A 20,545-nucleotide genomic window follows, 5' to 3' on the forward strand; every position below is an offset into this window, starting at 1 on the left:
TATTGGTGCTCCGCTTCTAAATCCCTCTTTGGGGGTGCCTGGGTGGCTCAGTTGGTTAAGCATCTGCCTTAGGCTCAGGTCATGATCTTGGGGTCCTGGGATCGAGCCCCACATCAGGCTCTCTGCTCAGTAGAGAGTCTGTGTCCCCCTCTGCACTCCCCCATCTCATGTGCTCATGCTCCTGCTCTCTTTCTCTCTCAAATAAATAAAATCTTGAATAAATAAGTAAGTAAATAAATAAATAAATCCCTCCTTGAATTCCACATCAGTGTCTTCACTCCTGACCTTTGGGTGATGACAGGATTTCAACCAAAAATTCAGGTACCCTTAGGCTGTGCCTACATTTTTCTAAGTCTGTTTTGGAACTTAAAAATTCTCCGGCTCTCAGACTGTTTCTGAACAAAGAACCTACGAGCTTCTCCATACGAAGGAGTCACTGAAACAATCAGAGATTCTATTTCATCTCGCCCTCCTAAAGACACTTGGAAATGCAGTTTTAAAGAATACAGGATGAAAGCCTTAACCCCGATATCCAGAGGTATGCCAGAATTTCTTTTAAATGGCCACAGTTGTAGCACTTGTACCAAATGGTTTTACATGCCTAAGAAAGTAAAGGCTTTCCAGTAGTTTTTGAACAGTTATCTATTTTCTGCTCAGACAATGCAAACATCAGAAATTTGTGAATCAAGTATTTCAGACTCAAAGGAAAACTGAAAATGTTACAGTCACCAACAGACCAACAGACACAGGAAAAGATAAAACTGTTGTTTTCAGATATGATTACATATGTAAAAAAAAAAAATAAACACACAAACAAAAGAGACCACAGGATAACTATTAGAATTGACAAGAGAATTTGACAAAATTGCGAATATCAGGTCACTATACAAAAAACCATTTGTACTTTTATATATAAGCAAAAAAAACACTTAGAGCCTCAATGCAAAGTGTAAGACATTGTTTTTGTTTTTGTTTTGTTAACATATAATGTATTATTTGTTCCAGGGCTACAGGTCTGCAAATCATCAGTCTTACACAATTTAGCATAAGACATTGTTCACAAAACTAAAGAATACCTAAATAAGTGGAGGGATATTTTATACTCATGTATTGTAAATCTCATCGTTGGTAAGATATTAATTCTTTCCTAAATTGATCTATAGGTTCAATCTGACTTCAATTAAAGTGCCAGCAGGGGACACCTGGGTGGCTCGTGGGTTAAGTGGCTGACTCTTGATTTCAGTTCAGGTCATGATCTCGGGGTCCTGGGACTGACCCCCACATCAGGCTCCACACTTGGGGGGAGTCTGCTTGAGGACTTTCTCCCTCTGCTTCCCTTTCCCCTTCAACCCCCTCCCCCCACACACACCACAGCTCTCTCTCTAGAATATATAAATAAAACTTTTAAAAATCCCAGCAGGTTTTTTGGAGGAAACTGACAAACTGATTGTAAAATTTATATGGACATGAAAAAGGTCAAGGATAGCCAAGACAATTTGAAGAATCACAAACTTAGAGGACCTATTCCACCAGATGTCACGACCTATCATAAGGCTACAGTAGTTAAAATAGTGTGGAACTGGTGTAAAGTCAGACAAGTAGACCAATAAAACAGAACAGAGAATCCAGAAACAAATCCACATATGTGATCACCTGACTCACAACAAAGGTGTACTGCAGTGCAGTGGGGGAAAGGGTGATCCTTCCAATAAACGGTGCTGGTTCAATTAAAAATCCATATACAACACAGCATCCTTGAACCTTGCCTTTACACCAGCCACAAAAATCAATTCAAGATAGACTACAGACCAAAATGTACATGATACAAAAATAAAGCTTCTAAGAGAAAACTTGGAAGAATATCTTTATAAAACTGGAGCAAGATTAAGTAGGAAACAAAAGAATCACCAAGTAAAAATGATTGATAAGGGGTAGGGCCAAGGACAGTGGCCCTTCCTGTCGAAGTCTGATGGCAGAACCAGTTATTAATATCTTGATATTAAAGAAGGCAGCATTTGGTATTTATACATTTTATACATTTCTTTTCTATGCCAACACTTTACAGGACTTAAGTCATAAGTGAAAGGAAGCTTGAACAGCTGCTAATGATGGGGCGCCTGAGTGGCTCAGTGGATTAAAGCCTCTGCCTTTGGCTCAGTTCATGATCCCAGGATCCCGGGATCGAGTCCCACAACAGGCTCTCTGCTCAGTGGAGCCTGCTTCCCTTCCTCTCTCTCTGCCTGCCTCTCTGCCTCATTGTGATCTCCTTCTGTCAAATAAATAAATAAAATCTTAAAAAAAAAAAAAAAGGAAAGAAAAGAAAAGCTGCTAATGAAAGCAACATTATCTCTTCGGGTTCACACTCAAAGAGTGCTCCAGATGAACCCTGTATCAATATTTTCAAGACCATAGCAGTATAAACTATATCAGGAGGTTCCAGATTATATACAATATCCTTTTGATCCTACCCAGCCATGCTCAGAGATGATCGACATTTTGACAAAGTGACCCCAGTACAGACAGGAGGCAGGACACATCAACATCACAATGAGCACCAGATGGGGACCAAGAACACACCGCAGCTCAGTGTTCTTCCCGCCACCGTAAGGTATCTTATCTTTGACCCAGTACCGTACAGTTCACTCAGGTGTCTCTGTAGGTCTCTTTGCTCTATAATGACATTTCAGTAACTTGAGTATTTTTTTTCTCGCAGTAAGTGTACTTCAACTTCTGCCAGAAATGCTCTCTCTCCTCTCTGATTTTATAAGTCCCACCTATTTTTCCAAGATGCAGCTCAAATCCCACTTTCTCCATGTAACCTTTCCCCATCAGGCCCACTTGGGCAGCCCTTTTCTTTCCCTCAATTCCTACCATCCCGCTGCCCTAGGATATTCATTTAACAGTTCATTAAATGCAGCACTTTGCCAGTCCTGCTTGCTGTTTGGGAGTGTTGTTCATTTTTCCTGCACCTGTTGTTCCAAATCCTTTATTAAACATTCCAGGAGCCCTGGCATTGCCATGGGACAGCAATCGATGACTTTCTTTTTAGTGGTTATTGAGTACAAGCCCTGCACTATCCACAGGTATACGCAGAGGCTCTCGCTCTCACGGAGCTTACAGCTCTGCTGCGGACATGCAGGCACACACACTGGAAGTCCTACAAGGGAGAAAACGTCTAAAATGAAACACATGGCACAGAGAAGTACCCGGTGTGTGAATTAAAGGAGCCTGGGCTGCGAAGAAATCATGGACTTGCAGTCCCCTCGAGCTGGGACTTGAGATGGCCTTGATGGAAGGCATCCTGACGAGAGGAGAGAAGACGGAGGTAGAGGACAGCGGGGAGGAGGGTAAGGGAGGGACTGGCACCCCGGAAGATAAGAGGCGCAGAACAGGACGAGCAGAGCCCCCACTGGAGGTGAGTGAGCAGATCGGCCAAGCCAGAGTGAAGGCCCAAGGTGGGTATCGGCGGGAGAGATGACTGACGTTAGGACGGAAACAGAAGGCCTTGAATGGGCAGCGTAAACACCTTGACTTGTGCTAATGAACAGCTCACAGGATGAAATGAAAGCTCACTCCTAGACAGCTCTCAAAATGGGAAAGATTCAAATTCGCTCTGCCTAACTAAAGGCAGGAACACGCAATCCCTCTTGAGAGTCTTCTGGTCTAAGTATGAAAACCATGACCTCACACCCAGCTAGCGTCCCTGGCTGATAGGACCATACGCCACCCAGCTCATACCAGTCTGCTTTCTTCTTTCTGCTTGTTGCTCTTGCTTTGATCTTCCTCACTCTCTTTCTTCCCATCTAAATATTCTCCAAGTGCTTCCCTGTGATGGGAGAAAGTAGAGAAGCTAAAGTTATTTCTAGTATGTGGATTCTATATTTAGAGTTTCCATAGTGCATCATACTATATATGAAAATACATCCCATATGGATAAAAATTTCAATATTAAAAAACACAATCATAAGAACACTATAAGTAAATACAGGAGAAAACCCATCTTAGAATAAGACCAAAGCTAGAAAAAAAAAATAAAAATATTGAGAGACTTTACTTCTTAAAATTTAAAACTCTTCTCCTTGATTCAAGGGATAAACTCATAAAAGATACTTGACAAAATTTTGCCATCTAGAAAAGAGAACAGACTCTTTCAAATCAATACAAAAAAGACAAAATAACAATTAGAAAAACTGGCAAAGGATGCGTGGACAGGCAATTTACAGGGGAAATACAACAGGCAAACAGACATTTGAAAATACGTTCAACTTCACATAGAACACAAGAAATGCAATTGAGAAGCCTGTAAGGTATCATTATTCTCCATACCAGATGAGAAAAGATTTAAAAGGTTGATAATGGGATGCCTGGGCTTTCTCAGTCAGTTAAGTGTCTGCCTTCGGCTCAGGACATGATCCCAGAGTCCTGGGATTGAGTCCTGCATTGGGCTCCTTGCTCAGAAGGGAGCCTGCTTCTCCCTCTGTCTGCCACTCCCTCCACTTGCGTGCTATCTCTCTCTCTCCAACAAATAAATAAAATCTCAAATAAATAAATAAATAAGTAGTTGATAACATCAGGCATGGGTGCCCAACTACTCACACCACACCAGGGATGTGAAGTATAACAACCTGTCTATAAGGCGATTTGGGGGGTGCCCGGGTGGCTCAGTGGGTTAAAGCCTCTGCCTTTAGCTCAGGTCATGATCCCAGGGTCCTGGGATCGAGCCCTGTGTCGGGCTCTCCGCTCAACAGGGAGCCTGCTTCCCCGTCTCTCTCTCTCTGCCTGCCTCTCTGCCTATATGTGATCTGTCTCTAAAATTTAAAAAAAAAAAAAAAAAAATCTTTAAAAAAATTAAATAAAATAAAAAACTAAAATAAAATAAAAGGTGACTCGGTAAGGCTGACCCAACCTTCAGGAATTCCCTGCAGAAAGTACTCCGAGAAATCTGCATGTGGATGATTATTACAGCACTGACTCTACTAGCAGAAGCATGGAAACATTCCTACACACATATTAACCCTCGCTAATACCCACCTGTTTCAGAGCTTACGAGACAACAACATAAGAAAAAATTGGAGTGGGGGGCACCTGGGTGAGTCAGTCAGTTAAGTGTCTGTCTGCCTTCAGCTCAGGTCATGATCCCTGGGTTCCGAGACCAAGTCCAGAGTCTGGACTCCCCACTCAACAGGGTGTCTGTTTCTCCCTCTCCCCTGCTCAAGCTCTCTCTGTCTCTCTCTCAAATAAGTAAATAAAATCTTTTTTAAAATAAAGAAAGAAACAAAATATTTTGTAGCCTATAGAAAGAATGATGTAATTTCTAGCAGTATACAAAGACATCCATGACAGTTAAGTAAAAAGAGCCAGTTGTAGAACAATATGGAAAGTATAATATACATTTTCTTTTGAAAATAGGCTTATATATACATGGAAATTTTTTGGAAGGACATATGACCACAGATGACAATAGCTATTTAAGAGAAGGGAATTTAACTGAGGATTTCGATTCTCTTTATTTTTGCACAGCATGAATTTTACTAATAGCCTGTGTGTGTGTGTGTGTGTGTGTGTGTTAATCAGAAAATCAGACCAAAGAAGAGGAGGTAACATAAGGTTCCAGACTATGGGTTTCTTTAGAGGATGCATGGGGGAATGACCCCACCAATCTCCATCTCATTTACAACATGGAGGCCCCCCTCCCCTCGGGCACACAGTTGGCCACGAGGACTCCCAGGGCACGAGAAAAATGAAACCATCCTGACCCCATCTGCAGTGCAACAAGCAGATCTCTCTGTCTCATTCTTTCTTGATTTCTTTCTAATACTGACTTCCATTTCCACTCCTTTTGTTCAAAGTTCAGCTCTACTCTACAGTGTTACAGCATTTTTGAAATGTGGAGTTGTTAGGTCCATGATCAAAGTAGCGAGAGTGATACAAAGCGAAGGTCAAGCGAAGTTCAAGCAAAGCTTTGTTTCGCACCAAGCATCGGGAATCCAGCCAAACATTCGGGGCTGCCTCTTACAGAGAGAGCGACCCTCCCAACCTTACAGACTAACTTTTAAAGGGCAAAGGCCATGTGGTGGAGCCTGGCCACACACAGGTGGCCAGTGAGATTGTAACACACAGAGAAAGCTACACAATCGTGCTAGGTCACACACGGGTGGCCAATTGAATTACGATTCACCCTAGAGTAGATATTTGAACTAGCCTATCACCTTGGTCAGAACTGGCACCCAAAAGGCGGGGCCCACACTCCTTGGTAGCTAGGGAAACAGTATGCGTGCCCCACTGATTGGATGTCTCCACCTGGCCTGACTCGCCCTTGTATTTGGGCTCTATTACCTGGGACTGGTCAACCATATTTTACTAGTTTCCCAGACTTGCTTTTAAGTAAGTCCTCTGGTGGGGTCAGTTTAAGTTTCACTGCATAAACAACAAAATGGCTGTTCAATTGAGATGGAGCCGCTCTGGCTAAATAGGCCCTTACAGAGTTGAGTTACTGCTCCCTGCCAACTCCAAGTCTAACGAAAACCCCATTTTCTTTCTTGTCATTTCATGCACTTCCATATTCTTATTCAATCTACTCCTGGCCATTGCTAAGAGAACTAAGTACTCCATTCCACTCGTCTTCCAAAGTTGCTGGGTTCATGGATCTCCCACTATCACACAAAATGCACTCGTTCTCTTGACTTTCTACTTTGACCACCAATTAAGTAACCAACTCTATCTAAATAATCCTTCCAGTTGCTCCACTTCCTGGAGCAAAGACCAGTGCTTCAGAAAGAGAAAGAACTCTTATTAACCTAGTTTTCACTGGAACTCCATTGCTGCCTTTTACTTAGCATTTCTGACTTTCCTAGCACTGCCCTGTCCAAGGAAGGGAGCCACTGACCCCCAGTGACCGATCCAAACTGAAATGTCCTATGAGTATAAAATAGACTACATGGATTTTTGAAGGCCTTGAATAAAAAACAAAGTAAAATACCTCAATATAATTGACACTGATTACATGTTAAAAGAAAATTTTTACATTGTGGGTTAAATAAACAACAAAATTTAATTTCACCTGTTCTGTTTACTTTAACAGGGATACTAGAAATTTATTGCTTTGTTTCGTTTTGCTTGCTGACCTAGCATATTTTCCAAAGGAGTCAACTCCAAAGAGACTTCTCCCTCCTCAGGTTTACCTCAGTTTCAGGAAACTGCTTCCTTGGGGCTCCCACCCACGTGATCTCCTTGGAGCCGCCATCTTACTGAATACCCCACCTCCTGACCAAACAAAGTCCCTTCTCGGATTTAAAAAATTGGCACTTCATAGATTGTTTGGCTGGATTTCGGGTTCGGGGTTGGCTATCATTTTCCTTCAGAATTTTGAGAGCATTGCTGCGGTATCTTCTACCTTCCAGTGTTGCTATTTCAAAACCTTGAAGTCACTGTGTTTCTTAATCCTTTCCTTGGATGTGACAGTTGTTCTCACTCCAGAAACTTATAGGCCCCTCTGGCTCTCCAGGCTCCTGAAACTCCTGTCTCAGCCCATCAGGCCAATGAGTCGTCTTCAAGTTTTAGCAAGCACTTTTAGCCCACATGATTGATTAACTAACCCTTTCTTTGTGTATCTATAGATTAGGCATTGCATTGTTTCCTCAAAAGCCTCGGTAAGAAACCCACTTGCACAACCTCCCCACTCCCCCACACACCCACAGGGCACAATACACAGCCTCTGAGCACCAGGATAGTGTCTGTAGCTGGCACCACTGAGTCTGCCCGCAATCAAGAAAGGTTAAACACCATTGTGCTCCCCTTTTACTGATTAACTGCCCTAAAGTTTCTCCAAAAACCTTCAGGCAGATACATCGGAGTTGGTTTTTGGACAAGAGTGTGCCTTCTCCACAGATGGTCGGCCCTCTGAATAAAGCTCATATTCCTTTCCAATCAAAACTTGTCTCATGGGGCGCCTGGGTGGCTCAGTGGGTTAAAGCCTCTGCCTTTGGCTCGGGTCATGATTCCAGGCTCCTGGGATCGAGCCCCACATCGGGCTCTCTGCTCGGCGGGGAACCTGCTTCCCTCCTCTCTCTCTGCCTGCCTCTCTGCCTACTTGTGATCTCTGTCTGTCAAATTAATTAATTAATTTAAAAAAAAAAAAAACCTCACCTCTTGAGTTTTTTTCAACTGGCGTTTGGAGCAATGGGCAGCCAAACTTGGGTGTTTCAGTAATGCTCTGAACTTTCTCAATGGTGTGCCCGTGGGTGGGGCTTCTTTCCTCCACTGGGCTGAACATTTTCAGACTGGCGTTCCCCACCCACCCCACCCCAAGCAGGAAACTTCAGTTATGATCAATTTTCTTGAATACTTCCAGTGATCATTTCCTCCTCTCTGTTCCCTCTGCCCTTTCTTTATGGATCTAGAAAAAAAAGAGTCTAGATCTCCTGGACTGGTCCTCTAATTTCAAAAAATCTTTTTCTCTCCCCACTTGTTTTTCTTTTTGCTCTACCTTCTAGGCGACTCCATGACCGTTATTTCCTAACCCTTCTACAGTTTTCCATTTCTACCATATTTTTTAATCTCCAAGAGCTCTATTTTGTTCTCTCACCACCCCTTTAACAGCATCTTATTCTTGTTCTGTGGTTGCAATATCATTTCTTTTTTTCTCCAAGGATTGTCTGAATGATAGCCATTTTGATGTAGTACTGTTGTCTTTTTTCCCTACAGAGTCTCAAGTTCCTCTAAGTTACTTTTTGCTGTGTGTTCATTTTGGTGTCTACCTTTCATGATAAAGACTTTCCTCAGAAGTCTAGAAATCCTTGGCTACAAGAGCAGGGGGCGCCTGGGTGGCTCAGTGGGTTAAGCCTCTGCCTTTGGCTCAGGTCCTGATCCCAGGGTCCTGGGATTGAGCCCTGTGTCGGGCTCTCTGCTCGGCAGGGAGCCTGCTTCCCCTTCTCTCTGCCTGCCTGTCTGTCTACTTGGGATCTCAATCTGTCAAAAAAAAAAAAAAAAAAGAAAAGATAAAGAAGAAAATAAAAGACTGGAGAGCTGAAGGAAGTTCTGAATGCAAGCATGCAGCTTGACAACAATGAACTTCAGCACAGGACCATCTACTTGGATCGCCTGGTGGGCAACTCTGAACGTCGGTGTCTTTAAATCCTTCCTTGGCAGCTCGTCAAATTTTCCAGAGAGACTTCAGTCTCCTGCCTGTGTGCGAAGCTCCAACTTGCCCATATTTCCTGAACAGCCAGAAGGACTACAAGGTCTCAGTGGCAGTGTGCCTGTGGCCACTGTGTTTAGTACAGTGTTTCTGCCTCGTCTCTGCCCAGCACCCCCCAAACTGTAGATCCTCTAATTTACTTCCTCCAAACCTCCCATCTTTTGTGCAAGGTGGGGAAAAGGTTCCTGGCATCCAACTATTTTCCTTCTTCGTTTCTACTTCCACTTTAGTGCCCTTCTTCATCTCTACTTCCTCTTGAACCTGATGCTTCCGATTTCCTGGTGTTTTGCAGATTTACTGCAGAGTAAATTAAGCGGGGGGCTCTCGGCTTTCCTCACTGCTGGTTTATATTTCCATAGTCTTGAATCTGAGAGACCATTTACCATCTGTCCTTATGCTTCCCAGCTTCCAAATGTTGTTGCTGTTGAGTCCCTTCTGTTTTGCTTGACTTTTTGGGTTTATGTCTTTTTTATTTAATCCCTTTAAATGTCACGCTAATGGAGTTTTGATAGAGATCCAAGATAAATGTATGTGCTCCATCTGCCATCCTTACACTGGAGTCACATCTCCAGGAATTTCAAACTTCAACTGAGATGGTAGAGACTGGGATTCTCAGGAGCTTTAGCCTATTAAATCCATTCTTTATTTTTATTTGACATTGGATTCTATTAACAGCTTCTTCTCTAAAACTACACCTCAATGGCATACTGAGGCCCCAGCACTTAGGGTGGTGGGCACCAGAGGCAATCAAGGGGGCTACAGATCATTTAAAAATGATACAGTGTGGGGTGCCTGGGTGGCTCAGTGGGTTAAAGCCTCTGCCTTTGGCTCAGGTCATGATCCCAGAGTCCTGGGATCGAGCCCGGCATCGGGCTCTCTGCTCAGCGGGGAGCCTGCTTCCTTCTCTCTCTGCCCACCTCTCTGCCTACTTGTGATTTCTCTCTGTCAAATAAATAAATAAAATCTTTAAAAAAAAATAAAACATTGGACTCTGAAAAACAATCTAAGGGTTTTGAAGGGACGGGGGTGGGAGGTTGGGGGAGCTAGGTGGTGGGTATTATGGAGGGCACGTATTGTATGGAGCACTGGGTGTGGTGCAAAAAACAATGAATTCTGTTACGCTAAAGATATATATATAATGAAAAATAAATAAAATAAAAATGATACAGTGGACTAAAAGTCTGTCTGTGTATTATTATTAACATGTGCCAACAACAAAACAAGGTCAGTGACAGAACACTCCTTTCTGAAAAAAATCTTCTGTTAATCTAAGTTCTAAACAATTTCTACAGCTACTGTTAATCTTTTAATAATATGTATGGGGCACCTGGCGGGCTCAGTTGGAAGAACATGAGACTCTTGATCTCAGGGTTGTGAGTTCGAGCCCCACGTTGAGTATAGAGATTACTTTGAAAAAAATCTTAAGGAAAAAAACATGTATGTAGGCTTCGATACAGCAACTTTCTATGTGTTATCCTTTAACAAGGAAGTTAATTCAGAGAACACGAAGAATACAGTTGGCCTGTGACACACACAGACTAAGCTGCACACACGTGTTCTAAGGGCATGTTTAAAACGGCTCTGTCGTCCCAGCTCAGTTAGGCACAGGGTAAATCCCTAACCCTCAAGGTACTACATCTCCCAGCACAAGAGGGATTTGATATATGAGGCTCCTGGGTAGCTCAGTCAGTTGGGCGTCTGCCTTCAGCTCAGGTTGTGATCTCAGGGTCCTGGGATGGAGCCCTGTGTCAGGCTTTCGGCTTGGTGGGTCTGCTTCTCTCCCTCTCCCTCTCCTTTTGTGCTCTCTCTTTCTTTATCTCTCAAATAAATATGTAAAATCTTAAAAGAAAAAAAAAAAAAAAGAGGGATTTGACATGAACAACAGCCCAGCTATTGAAAACATGAAGAAGCTGAACTCTGTTTAGTTCAGTTCTGTCGTTCTACATGTAATCATTCTCTAAGCCCCACAGAATTCTTTTGGAAACACTTCTTCATGTTTTTCCTCCCTTTCCCACCCAAAAATACAGTAATGTAATTAAAAGGTATCGATCTGTCCCTGTTTTCTTATTTCATATTGTAAATTTTATTTAAAATTTTTTTTTCATTGGCCTGGTTACCTAAACAAAGTTCAATAGAAGAAAACACTCTCCTTTTCAGGCTATTATTATTTTAAAAACTCCCCAGCTCAGGCTGTTAAATTCATCTGGTCCACCTCTTTACCTTGCATATTCATTTTCCCAGCAGCACCACTGGCCACTGATGGCATCTTTAGATCACGGAGATAATCCTCTGTCAGTGTTCCCTTTTCTCTCTGTTTCTAAACGCACAGCTTTCCTAGGACTTGGCGTGAGTTCTCCTCTCATCTTTTTATCCTCTTTTCCAGTGTAAGTCAATCCTTTCCTATGGTTTTCAATACAATCATAATGCTGTTGACCCTCTGCACTGACCTCTCTAATTCAGAATTCTCTTCTGAGTTTCAGACCCATATCCAACTGCCTAATAGATATGTCATTTTTAATGTCTTCCAAAATCCAACTTCATTTAATATGTCCAAAGCCAAACTCTCTGAGTTCCAAATCCTGCTGCCTCACTTCCCCCCGTAGCTTTATCGGTTCAGTACAAGGCACTACCACCTACCCAGCTGTTCTAGCCATTGTTGCATTTTCCCCGTCTTCCACCAGCATATCCCCAATCAGAAAATCCAGGCAGTTGAAGCTCTAACACATGTCTTGAGCACATCTGCTTTCTCTCCAATCCTACCAGACCAACTTCATCCCTCCCCCAGACCAATGCAACGGCTTCCTAACTGCTCTCTTCAATTACACTTCTGGCTTCTCCAAGCCCTTCCCTCAAAGAGCAATCAGAGTGATCTCAACATACTTGGGAATTTGAGAAACTCCCACATTAAGTCCTTGGCCTATGGGTAAGAGCTATCAGGACAGGGAAGGCCGAATGGGTGTCACCCTTAAGCAGGCGGGGGTGGGGGGGGGATTAGTGTCACCCTTAAGGATGTCAAGGATACAGGAGGGGTGATCCCGATCAAGTCTCTATTAGATCACCACTCTGGTCCCTGCAAAAACATTTTGCAGCACATTTTGCATTCACATTTACATCCGACAGATGATAATGTTTACTCGTATAACCCAAACACTTACAGGGTCACGTTAATTCTCTTGATCTCAGTTAAAATATAGTCTGAAGAGATAAGGACCATCTGGATATCCCGCAGAACAACATCACATTGATTCATTACATCAGATTGGCCTGTAAGCCAAATATGACCCACTGATTTTTGTAGGGCTCACAAGCAAAGAATGGTTTTTAAACTTTTTAAATGGTTAAAAAAAAAAAAGATCAGATAACTAAGCAGAGCACAGAGGATTTTTAGGACAATGAAACTATTCTGTATGATACCATAATAGTGGACACATGTCATTACATTTGTCAAAATCCATAGAACACCAAGAGTGAATCATGATGTAAACTATGAACGTAGGGTGATGATGTGTCAACTCAGTTTCATCATTTGTTACAAATGTGCCACTCTGGAGGATGTTGATAGTGGGACAGGCTGCGCATGCGTGGGGGCAGGTAGTGGACTGGGAAATCTCTGTACTTTCCACTCAATTTTGCTGCAAACCTAAAATTTCTCTTAAAAAATTATCTCTGGGGGCACCTGGGCGACTCAGTGGGTTAAAGCCTGTCTTTGGCTCAGGTCATGGTCCCAGGTTCCTGGGATTGAGCCCCACATTGGGCTCTCTGCTCAGCAGGGAGCCTGCTTCTCTTCCTCTCTCTCTGCCTGCTTCTTTGCCTGCTTGTGATTTCTGTCAAATAAATAAAATAAAATCTTTTTTAAATGATCTCAGAAGATAAGATCAATATCTGAAGAATATTTTGTGACATGTGAACATACTACATTCAAACTGCAGTGTCCATAAGTAAAGTTTTGTTGGAACACTGTCACACCTCTCTGGGCCCCTTGCATCCAAATGGCCAGGAGACAAGAAGTCACCATCTTGGTAGGGTGGCTGACCCTGGCCACCAGGGCAAGGTACAAGTGCTGTCACACAGAGAGGTGTTCAGGAATTCAGAAGATCATGCAGGTGCCTCTTGGTACATGACAGCCCACTGTGTCCGTGAACGGACAGGTGCAACAACCCTGGCCTGAGAAGGGTATGATTATCAGTCTCAGACCCTTCAGGGATGATGAATTGTGTCATACAAACAGATCAGCCACTGAGACCTGCAGAAGTGACAGCTGAGGTCCACTGCAGAAATGCTTGTGGAAGGCAAGCTGGGATGGAAGAAGGAAAGAAAGACCTCCCAGGGGATGTCACGGATGGCCTGTGTCTTCAGTGCACTGCTCGCAGCGCACGGCACAGCAGCCTCTCCGTAAAAGTGTTAAGAGGACTGTTCTCTCCGTCTTGGACTTTCCAAGTGTGGTGAATGTCTTCATATCCCATACTTGGCTTGATGGAATCTTGTGGAAGAAATTCTTCCTATCTCACCGCCTATCTTTCGGCTCACACGCGGGGCCCGCCCGCCGCTCCCCTCAGAGCCTCCCGCCCGGGGAAAGCGCCCGCCTCGCCCCCGCCCTGCGTCGCGGGCACCCGGGGCTTCCCCGCTGAGGACCCGCCCAGACCGCCCCGCTCACCGCCTCCGGGCTTCTAGGCGCGCGGCGATGCGGAGGCGCCGGGCCTGGATCCGCTCCTGAGGGTTGTCAGAATTTATGGACGGCCCAAGAATCGGCGTGGACAAGTGTTCCTCCTCCTTCTCCTCCAGGACCCCCAGGGGTCCCGGCGGATTCATGACACGTGCCTCCCACCCCAAGCAGCTCCTCCTGGACCACCGCCAGACCGCCGCCGGTTGCTAAAAACAAGCCGTTGCCAGGGAGAGGCAGTCACCTGACTGGCAGCTGGAGTGCGCGCGCACCCAGCACCTCAGGCCCCGCCCCCCGGTATTTGCGTACCAGCCTGTGGTCTCTTTCCCGGGTAGATAATGGGACTTGAGCTCTACCTTCGCGGGGTGAAAATGACATGTTTCATTCAGTACTGTACAAATAGCGCCTAACATAATACCTAATATGCAGTAAGTGCACAACCAGTGTTTGCTGAGTGAAAGAAATGTACACAAGTGTATGCTCACTGCAGATATTTATAATATTAAAAAACTGTTATGACCCCAAAATGCATCAATAGGGGAACTGGTAAAAGTTTTCAGGGGTTGGAAAACAAGGCGGTCGCTAAGAATGGATCTGACCTAGAAAGAGATAAAGATTAAATGAGAAAGAGAAGATGTAACACAATGTGTAGAATGTAAGCCAAGTTCTATTTGAAATGTATCTAGTATATAGGGAAGAAAAATGAACAGAAAATAAGGCTGATATCAAGGAAGTTACTGCCTGTGTTCTCTTTATGGTTTCAAATCTCACATTTAGGTCTTTAATCCATTTTGAAATTATTTTTGTACGGTGTTAAGAAAGTGGGCCATTTCCCGCCACATCATTTATTGAAGAGACTTCTTTTTCCCACCAGATATTCTTTTCTGCTTTGTTAGCGATTAATTGCATATAGTTGTGAGTTCATTTCTGGGTTTTCTATTCTGTTCCACTGATCTCTGCGTCTTTTTTTCTGCCAGTATCATACTGTTTTGATCACTACGGCTTTGTACTATAACCTGGAAGTCTGGAATTGCGATGCCTCCAGCGTTGCTTTTCTTTTTCAAGGTTGCTTTGGCTATTCGGAGTCTTTTGTGGTTCCATACAAATTTGGGGATTGTTTGTTCTAGTTGTGTGAAAAATGCTGTTGGTATTTTGATGGGGATTGCATTAAATGTGTAGATTGTTATAGGTAGTATAGACAGTTAAACAATATTTGTTCTTTCAATCCATGAGCATATAATGTTTCCATTTCTTTGTGGTGTTTTCTATTTCTTTCATCAGTGTTTTATAGTTTTCAGAGTACAGCTCTTTTACATCTTTGGTTTGGTTTATTCTTAGGCATCTTAGTATGTTTGACACAATTGTAAATGGGATTGATTCCTCATTATTGGTGTATAGAAATGCAACAGATTTCTGGGGCACCTGGGTAGTTCAGTAAACATCTGACTCTTGATTTTGGCTCAGGTCATGGTATCAGGGGTGTGAGATCAAGCCCCATGTCGTGTTCTATGCTGGCACGGAACCTGCTTAAGAGTCTCTCTCCCTCGGGGCGCCTGAGTGGCTCAGTGAGTTGAGCCTCTCCCTTCAGCTCGGGTCATGATCTCTGGGTCCTGGGATCGAGCCCTGCATCGGCTCCCAGCAGGGAGCCTGCTTCCCCCTCTCTCTGCCTACTTGTGATCTCTCTCTCTGTTAAATAAATAAATAAAATATTAAAAAAAAAAAAAGAGTCTCTCTCCCTCTGTCTTTACCTCCACTCACTCTCTTGAAAGAAAAGAAAGAGAGAGAGAGAAGAGAGAGAGAGAGAGAGAGAGAAAGAAAGAAAAGAAAAGGCAGGCAGGCAACAGATTTCTATACATTGATTTTGTATCCTGTGTTGTATGCAAGTACACTATACTGTACACTTGAAACAAATAGTACACTGTACATTAACTGATTGAAATTTAAACAAAAAAATTAAAAACAAAGGGATACATACACCCCGATGCTTATAGCAGAATTATCTAAAATAGCCAGATTATGGAAACAGCCCAAGTGTCTGTTCCATTTACTGATGAATGGATAAAGATGTGGGAGATATATACAATGGAATATTACACAGCCATAAAAAAGGAATGAAATCTTGCCATTTGCGATGACATGGATGGAGCTCAAGAGTATTATGTCAGGAAGACAAATAACATATGAGTTCATTCATATGTGGAATTTAAGAAACAAGCCAAGGAAGGGAAAGAGAGAGAGGCAAACCAAGAAACAGACTCTTAACTATAAAGAACAAACTGATGGTCATCAGAGGGGAGGTCAGTGGAGTGATGGAGAAATAGATGATGGGGATTAAGGAGGGCACTTGTGATGAGCATGGGGTGTTGTATGCAAGCGTTGAATCACTATACTGTATACTGCATGTCCGCTAACCAGAATTCAAATAAAAACTTGGGGGAAATAAATAAAATGCAGAAATTGATTAATATCCATTGTTTCCCAAATTTACACTGCTTTAATAAAGTTTTTGATTTGGGAAAAAACCACAAAGTAGGTATGGCTGTGGGTCTATGGGTGGTTTTTATTTTCTATTCCAAAAAAACTTTACAAATAACACAAATCACTTGATGTAATAAAAAAACAATAAAGTTTATTTTTTTTAAAGAGTGGTGACAGAGGTTCCTGAAGAGACTGCAGCAAGCAAATGTCACAGATAAGAGGGTTTGGGGGGTAGGTTGTAGGTGTAGGTCCAACTTGATAATTCACAAATATTGAGAGGCTGGTCCTCACTGGTAGGCAATGCCTCAAAACAAAAAGCAGAGATGCGGGGTGCCTGGATGGCTCAATTGGTAAGCCTCTGCCTTCGGCTCAGGTCATGATCCCAGGGTCCTGGGATCCAGCCCCGCATCAGCCTCTCTGCTCAGTGGGGAGCCTGGTTCTCCCACTCCCCCTGCTTGTGTTCCCTCTCTCGCTGTGTCCCTGTCAAACAAATAAATAATATCTCTTAAAAAAAAAAAAAAAAGCAGAATGCTTTACACTAATAAGCTCACGAAAGAAAGAGGATACCCTAATCTGAGCAGGAAACAACTGACATAAGCATGTGTATTTATGGCCTGTGACTAGCACATATCTGTGGCTGCTCTCCAAAGGAAATCAAACTATAACTGGCAAGTTTCTTGATGCTGTACGATTGACTGCAATGAACTCAGGCGCCCACAATGAGTATAACTTGCCACAAAGACCCAATAGTCCTTTCATCCCACCCCTGGGTAAGTATGGGATGATAAACACAAACCCTTCTGGACATATGGGCTTCTTTTGCTATGCAACAGGCTTGCCATCTACCTTCAGTATATAGTCTTCTTCCAAGGAAATGATACACTGACTAGATTTTAGTCTATGAAGTCAAGTCACATACTTAATTCCACATCCATAAGATTACAGCAAATCATCCCATCAAACATCTACATAATTTCTTGGCTTATTCCTGTCTCTCAATTTGTGTGAATTTTACTAAAAGATTCTCAGAAGGCAATCTTCTTTTATTCATTTCCAAGTTATTTTTGGAACTGCCTCACCCATCATCTTTATGTATTGACTACTAAAGGTACGAAGGATGGAACAGGGAAGGGAAGGAAGAAGGGGAGTCACGAGTAGGTCATAAGGCTTAGGGAAGAGTTCAAAGTTATTAGGAGAAACCAAGCACCTACCTTAGACCACACACTGTGCTAAATACCTCCTTGCATCATTCATAGCACATATGCGTGACTGCGGCAATATTACTAATCCCATTTTACAGGTGAAGAAACTGAGTCTCTGAAAAAAAAAAAAAATAAGTAACTTGCTCCGGGTCAAAGCTTGCCAGGCCGAACAGGACTAAGAAATGGTCATGGCATTAAAAGCTTGGGAGGTCTTGAGAAATTTTCAGAATGAAGGCAAAAAGAAAAATGGAAGGAGCAGATATCAAGTTTGCTTTAGGGGAACTTGCAAGCAAGGAGAAAATATGAGAGCAGGAAGAAGAGCAGGACATTTTGGAAGCACGGCGGCTAGGCTGGGACAGGCCCGTGCTGCTTACCTAGGACACACCTGTGATGCCATCAGGCACGGACTGGGTGCTGGCGGTCTGCAGACACAAGGGCAGGGCTAACTGCTGGTGCAACCAAGAGGCTGGGAGGGCCAGGGGACTATGAGCACACTGCTGGACAGCCAGCCTGGGCTGCAATTGGACTTACCCCTCGCCTTCTTTAAACCTCTTACAGGAAATTAAAATAAATAAATAAAAGTTAATGCCTGCTGCTATAAGTGGGGAGATCAATTCTGATGGAAAGACAGGAAATAGTCTCAGAAGCAATGTTAGGAAATATGGGGTTGTTCAATAAAGCTTATGATTCATACACTAACGTTTAATTGTACCAAGTGTGGGTCATTCAGTTCTTATGGAATTAGTCTGGAAAATTAACATTCTTTCTGTAGGAAAATGTTTTTAAGTACGAGACAACCACCTCACAAACTAACTTGAGTGTGACCCAGTATTATTATACACTGCCAGTGCCCAGTTCTGGGGAAGTCAAGAGCAGGACACCATGAACCGCTGTTACTGCCACCTGCCTGGTACTCTGCTTTCTGAAACAGGGCCCAGGACTGCAGAACACCCGGCAGCAAGCAGGCTGGTGGTTATTTTTTTTTTAATTTTAAGAAATTTTATTTATTTGAGAGAGAGAGAATGAGTGGGAGGCAGGGCAGAGGGAGAAGCAGGTTCTCCACAGAGCAGGGAGACCCATGGCAGGGCTCGATCCTAGGACCCTGGGATCATGACCTTAGCCAAAGACAGACGCTTAACTAAGCCATCCAGGCGTCCCTGGACTGATCTTTCTTTAAACAAACAAAAGAAAAAAACATTTAAAGTTTTGTTTTAAAATAATCAGTAACAAGATCTTAGGCAAGTGGCTGGACATTATTTTCTCCCCACAGCTCCCTCCACTCCTGCACTTACCAAGGACAAAGAAGACAATCTGAAAACAGTTAAAAGGATTTAAAAATTATTTACTCTTTACTTTTATTACAATAAATATTTATCAACAATAGAATTAAACAATTTTAAATTAAAACCTACTGCATTACTTTTGGGGTTCACAGCAGCAGAAACAAACATAAATCCAGTTGAAAGGGCAAGGCTTCCAGAATCCAGTGGCAAGAAACAGTCGGGTCTTGATTATCTGGGCTCGCAATAGGGAACAGTAACACCAATGATGGGAAAGTGACAAGTGACAGTGAAAACCCACAGCTGTCATCTATTTGTGTGTCAAATTACCTAAGACCTCGCAACACTGGAGCTCAGGAATTTAAGCAAGGTATGAAGTCCCTGTTTGGCAAGGGCTGGATTTTATCCCCTCTACGAGCCCTTGAGCACAACTGCTCCCAAGCTGCCTCTGGGCCAGGAATGGGCTGCATCATCCTTCAGAGCCAGAAGCCTCAAACCCTGTGGAAGCAGCTATCTTTCTCATTCGCAATCCCTGCTGAAAGGGAAACAAAGTGACATATTTCAAGGCCCTTCCTTGGGGATGAAGAGGAACTGCAAACAGGAGAGACTGTGGCTCCGGAGCGGGAAGAGGCTTCACAGAGTTACAGGCTACATGCTAGGTCCATGAGAAGAGAACACTCTCATGAGGGCTCACCATGTTGCAGATAATCAAGAACGGACTGCATGGGTAAAGGAACGTATCATACATATAATGCAGAAATATGTGTCCATATTAAATAGGTACATACACACGCCACACCATGACCATAACCAGGTCAAGTAAATGCTATGTTATTTACGATGAACACACCAAGTTCTGGACAGACCGATGATGAAAAAGCTCACGGAACGACTTGAAAGAGGAAACAAAAGACTTTGTGCTCCCCTTTATCTTCCACTCTAATATACTCTACTTGTCGCTACCACATGCCGGCTGCTTAAGTGGGGTTGTTTCTAGGGACCTGAGAAGGGAAGGAGTCATCCTTTCATTTCAGAATGTTCCCCAAAGCAAACTGCAATGGCTCAAGCGACACAGCTGAGTGACTGATTCGGCCGTGATTCCCGCCACCTCTTCTTAGTCACAGGGCATGAAGCCTTACTCGGAAAAGTACCAACTTCTCTACCTACAGTTAAATTCCTGCAAATTTAACCTATTATACGCTGGGTGGAAGGGTAAGGGGACAAGGTAGGTGGTAGGGAGTTTGCACCTGGGCAGTAATTCACTGCCTCCCCATTACCCAGAGAAAAATGCCATTTTTTTTTAAACAATTGAAATTTGGAGTTTAATACTGAAGTCCACTCTCTTGGCACATTTTGGAACGAGCAAGTCATTACATGTCACTGGGACTTTGTCTCTTGAAAGCTAATAGGGTAAGTTAGCTAAGCAAAATAACCTACAGTGTTAATATTGTGGGCAGTTGTAACTGGCAGTTGTTAGAGCCTGCTGCTGAATGATACCAGTAATTCAAACAGATTTAAAACGCAACATTCACAGATCTTGCAAAATGAAAACTCCTCCCATAACGGGTTAATAACATCACATACTAACTAAGCAGGTCCCAAGTAAGGTGAAGAACTTACTTTAGAGATTTAAAAAAAATTGCTTGTCAAGAATATCAGACTGATGGCAAATTGTGTGTGTTTTAATTAAAAAAAAAAAAACTAGGGGCGCCTGGGTGGCTCAGTGGGT

At 43.1% G+C, this 20,545-nt stretch overlaps 2 protein-coding genes across 3 annotated transcripts in view; both read right to left on the reverse strand.

Moving 5' to 3' along the window:
• Positions 1-14,113, reverse strand: part of DRC1 (dynein regulatory complex subunit 1) — a 41,683-nt gene extending 27,570 nt beyond the window's left edge. For both annotated transcript variants that reach the window (XM_059132437.1, XM_059132436.1), the window contains exons 1-2: positions 13,851-14,113; positions 3,739-3,826 (exon numbers count right to left, since the gene is read on the reverse strand). In XM_059132437.1, the coding sequence (XP_058988420.1) occupies positions 3,739-3,826; positions 13,851-14,005 (243 nt within the window). In that variant the 5' untranslated portion in view covers positions 14,006-14,113. The remainder of the gene's footprint in view (positions 1-3,738; positions 3,827-13,850) is intronic.
• Positions 14,114-18,857: 4,744 nt separating this feature from the next.
• The window catches only part of SELENOI (selenoprotein I), a 41,667-nt gene continuing 39,979 nt past the window's right edge, over positions 18,858-20,545 (reverse strand). Inside the window, exon 11 of the transcript XR_009344373.1 lies at positions 18,858-20,517. The gene's annotated coding sequence lies outside the window, so the exon portion shown is untranslated. The remainder of the gene's footprint in view (positions 20,518-20,545) is intronic.

Source organism: Mustela lutreola, chromosome 9 (assembly GCF_030435805.1).
Source record: "Mustela lutreola isolate mMusLut2 chromosome 9, mMusLut2.pri, whole genome shotgun sequence".
In the NCBI taxonomy this organism is placed as follows: Eukaryota; Metazoa; Chordata; class Mammalia; order Carnivora; family Mustelidae; genus Mustela; species Mustela lutreola.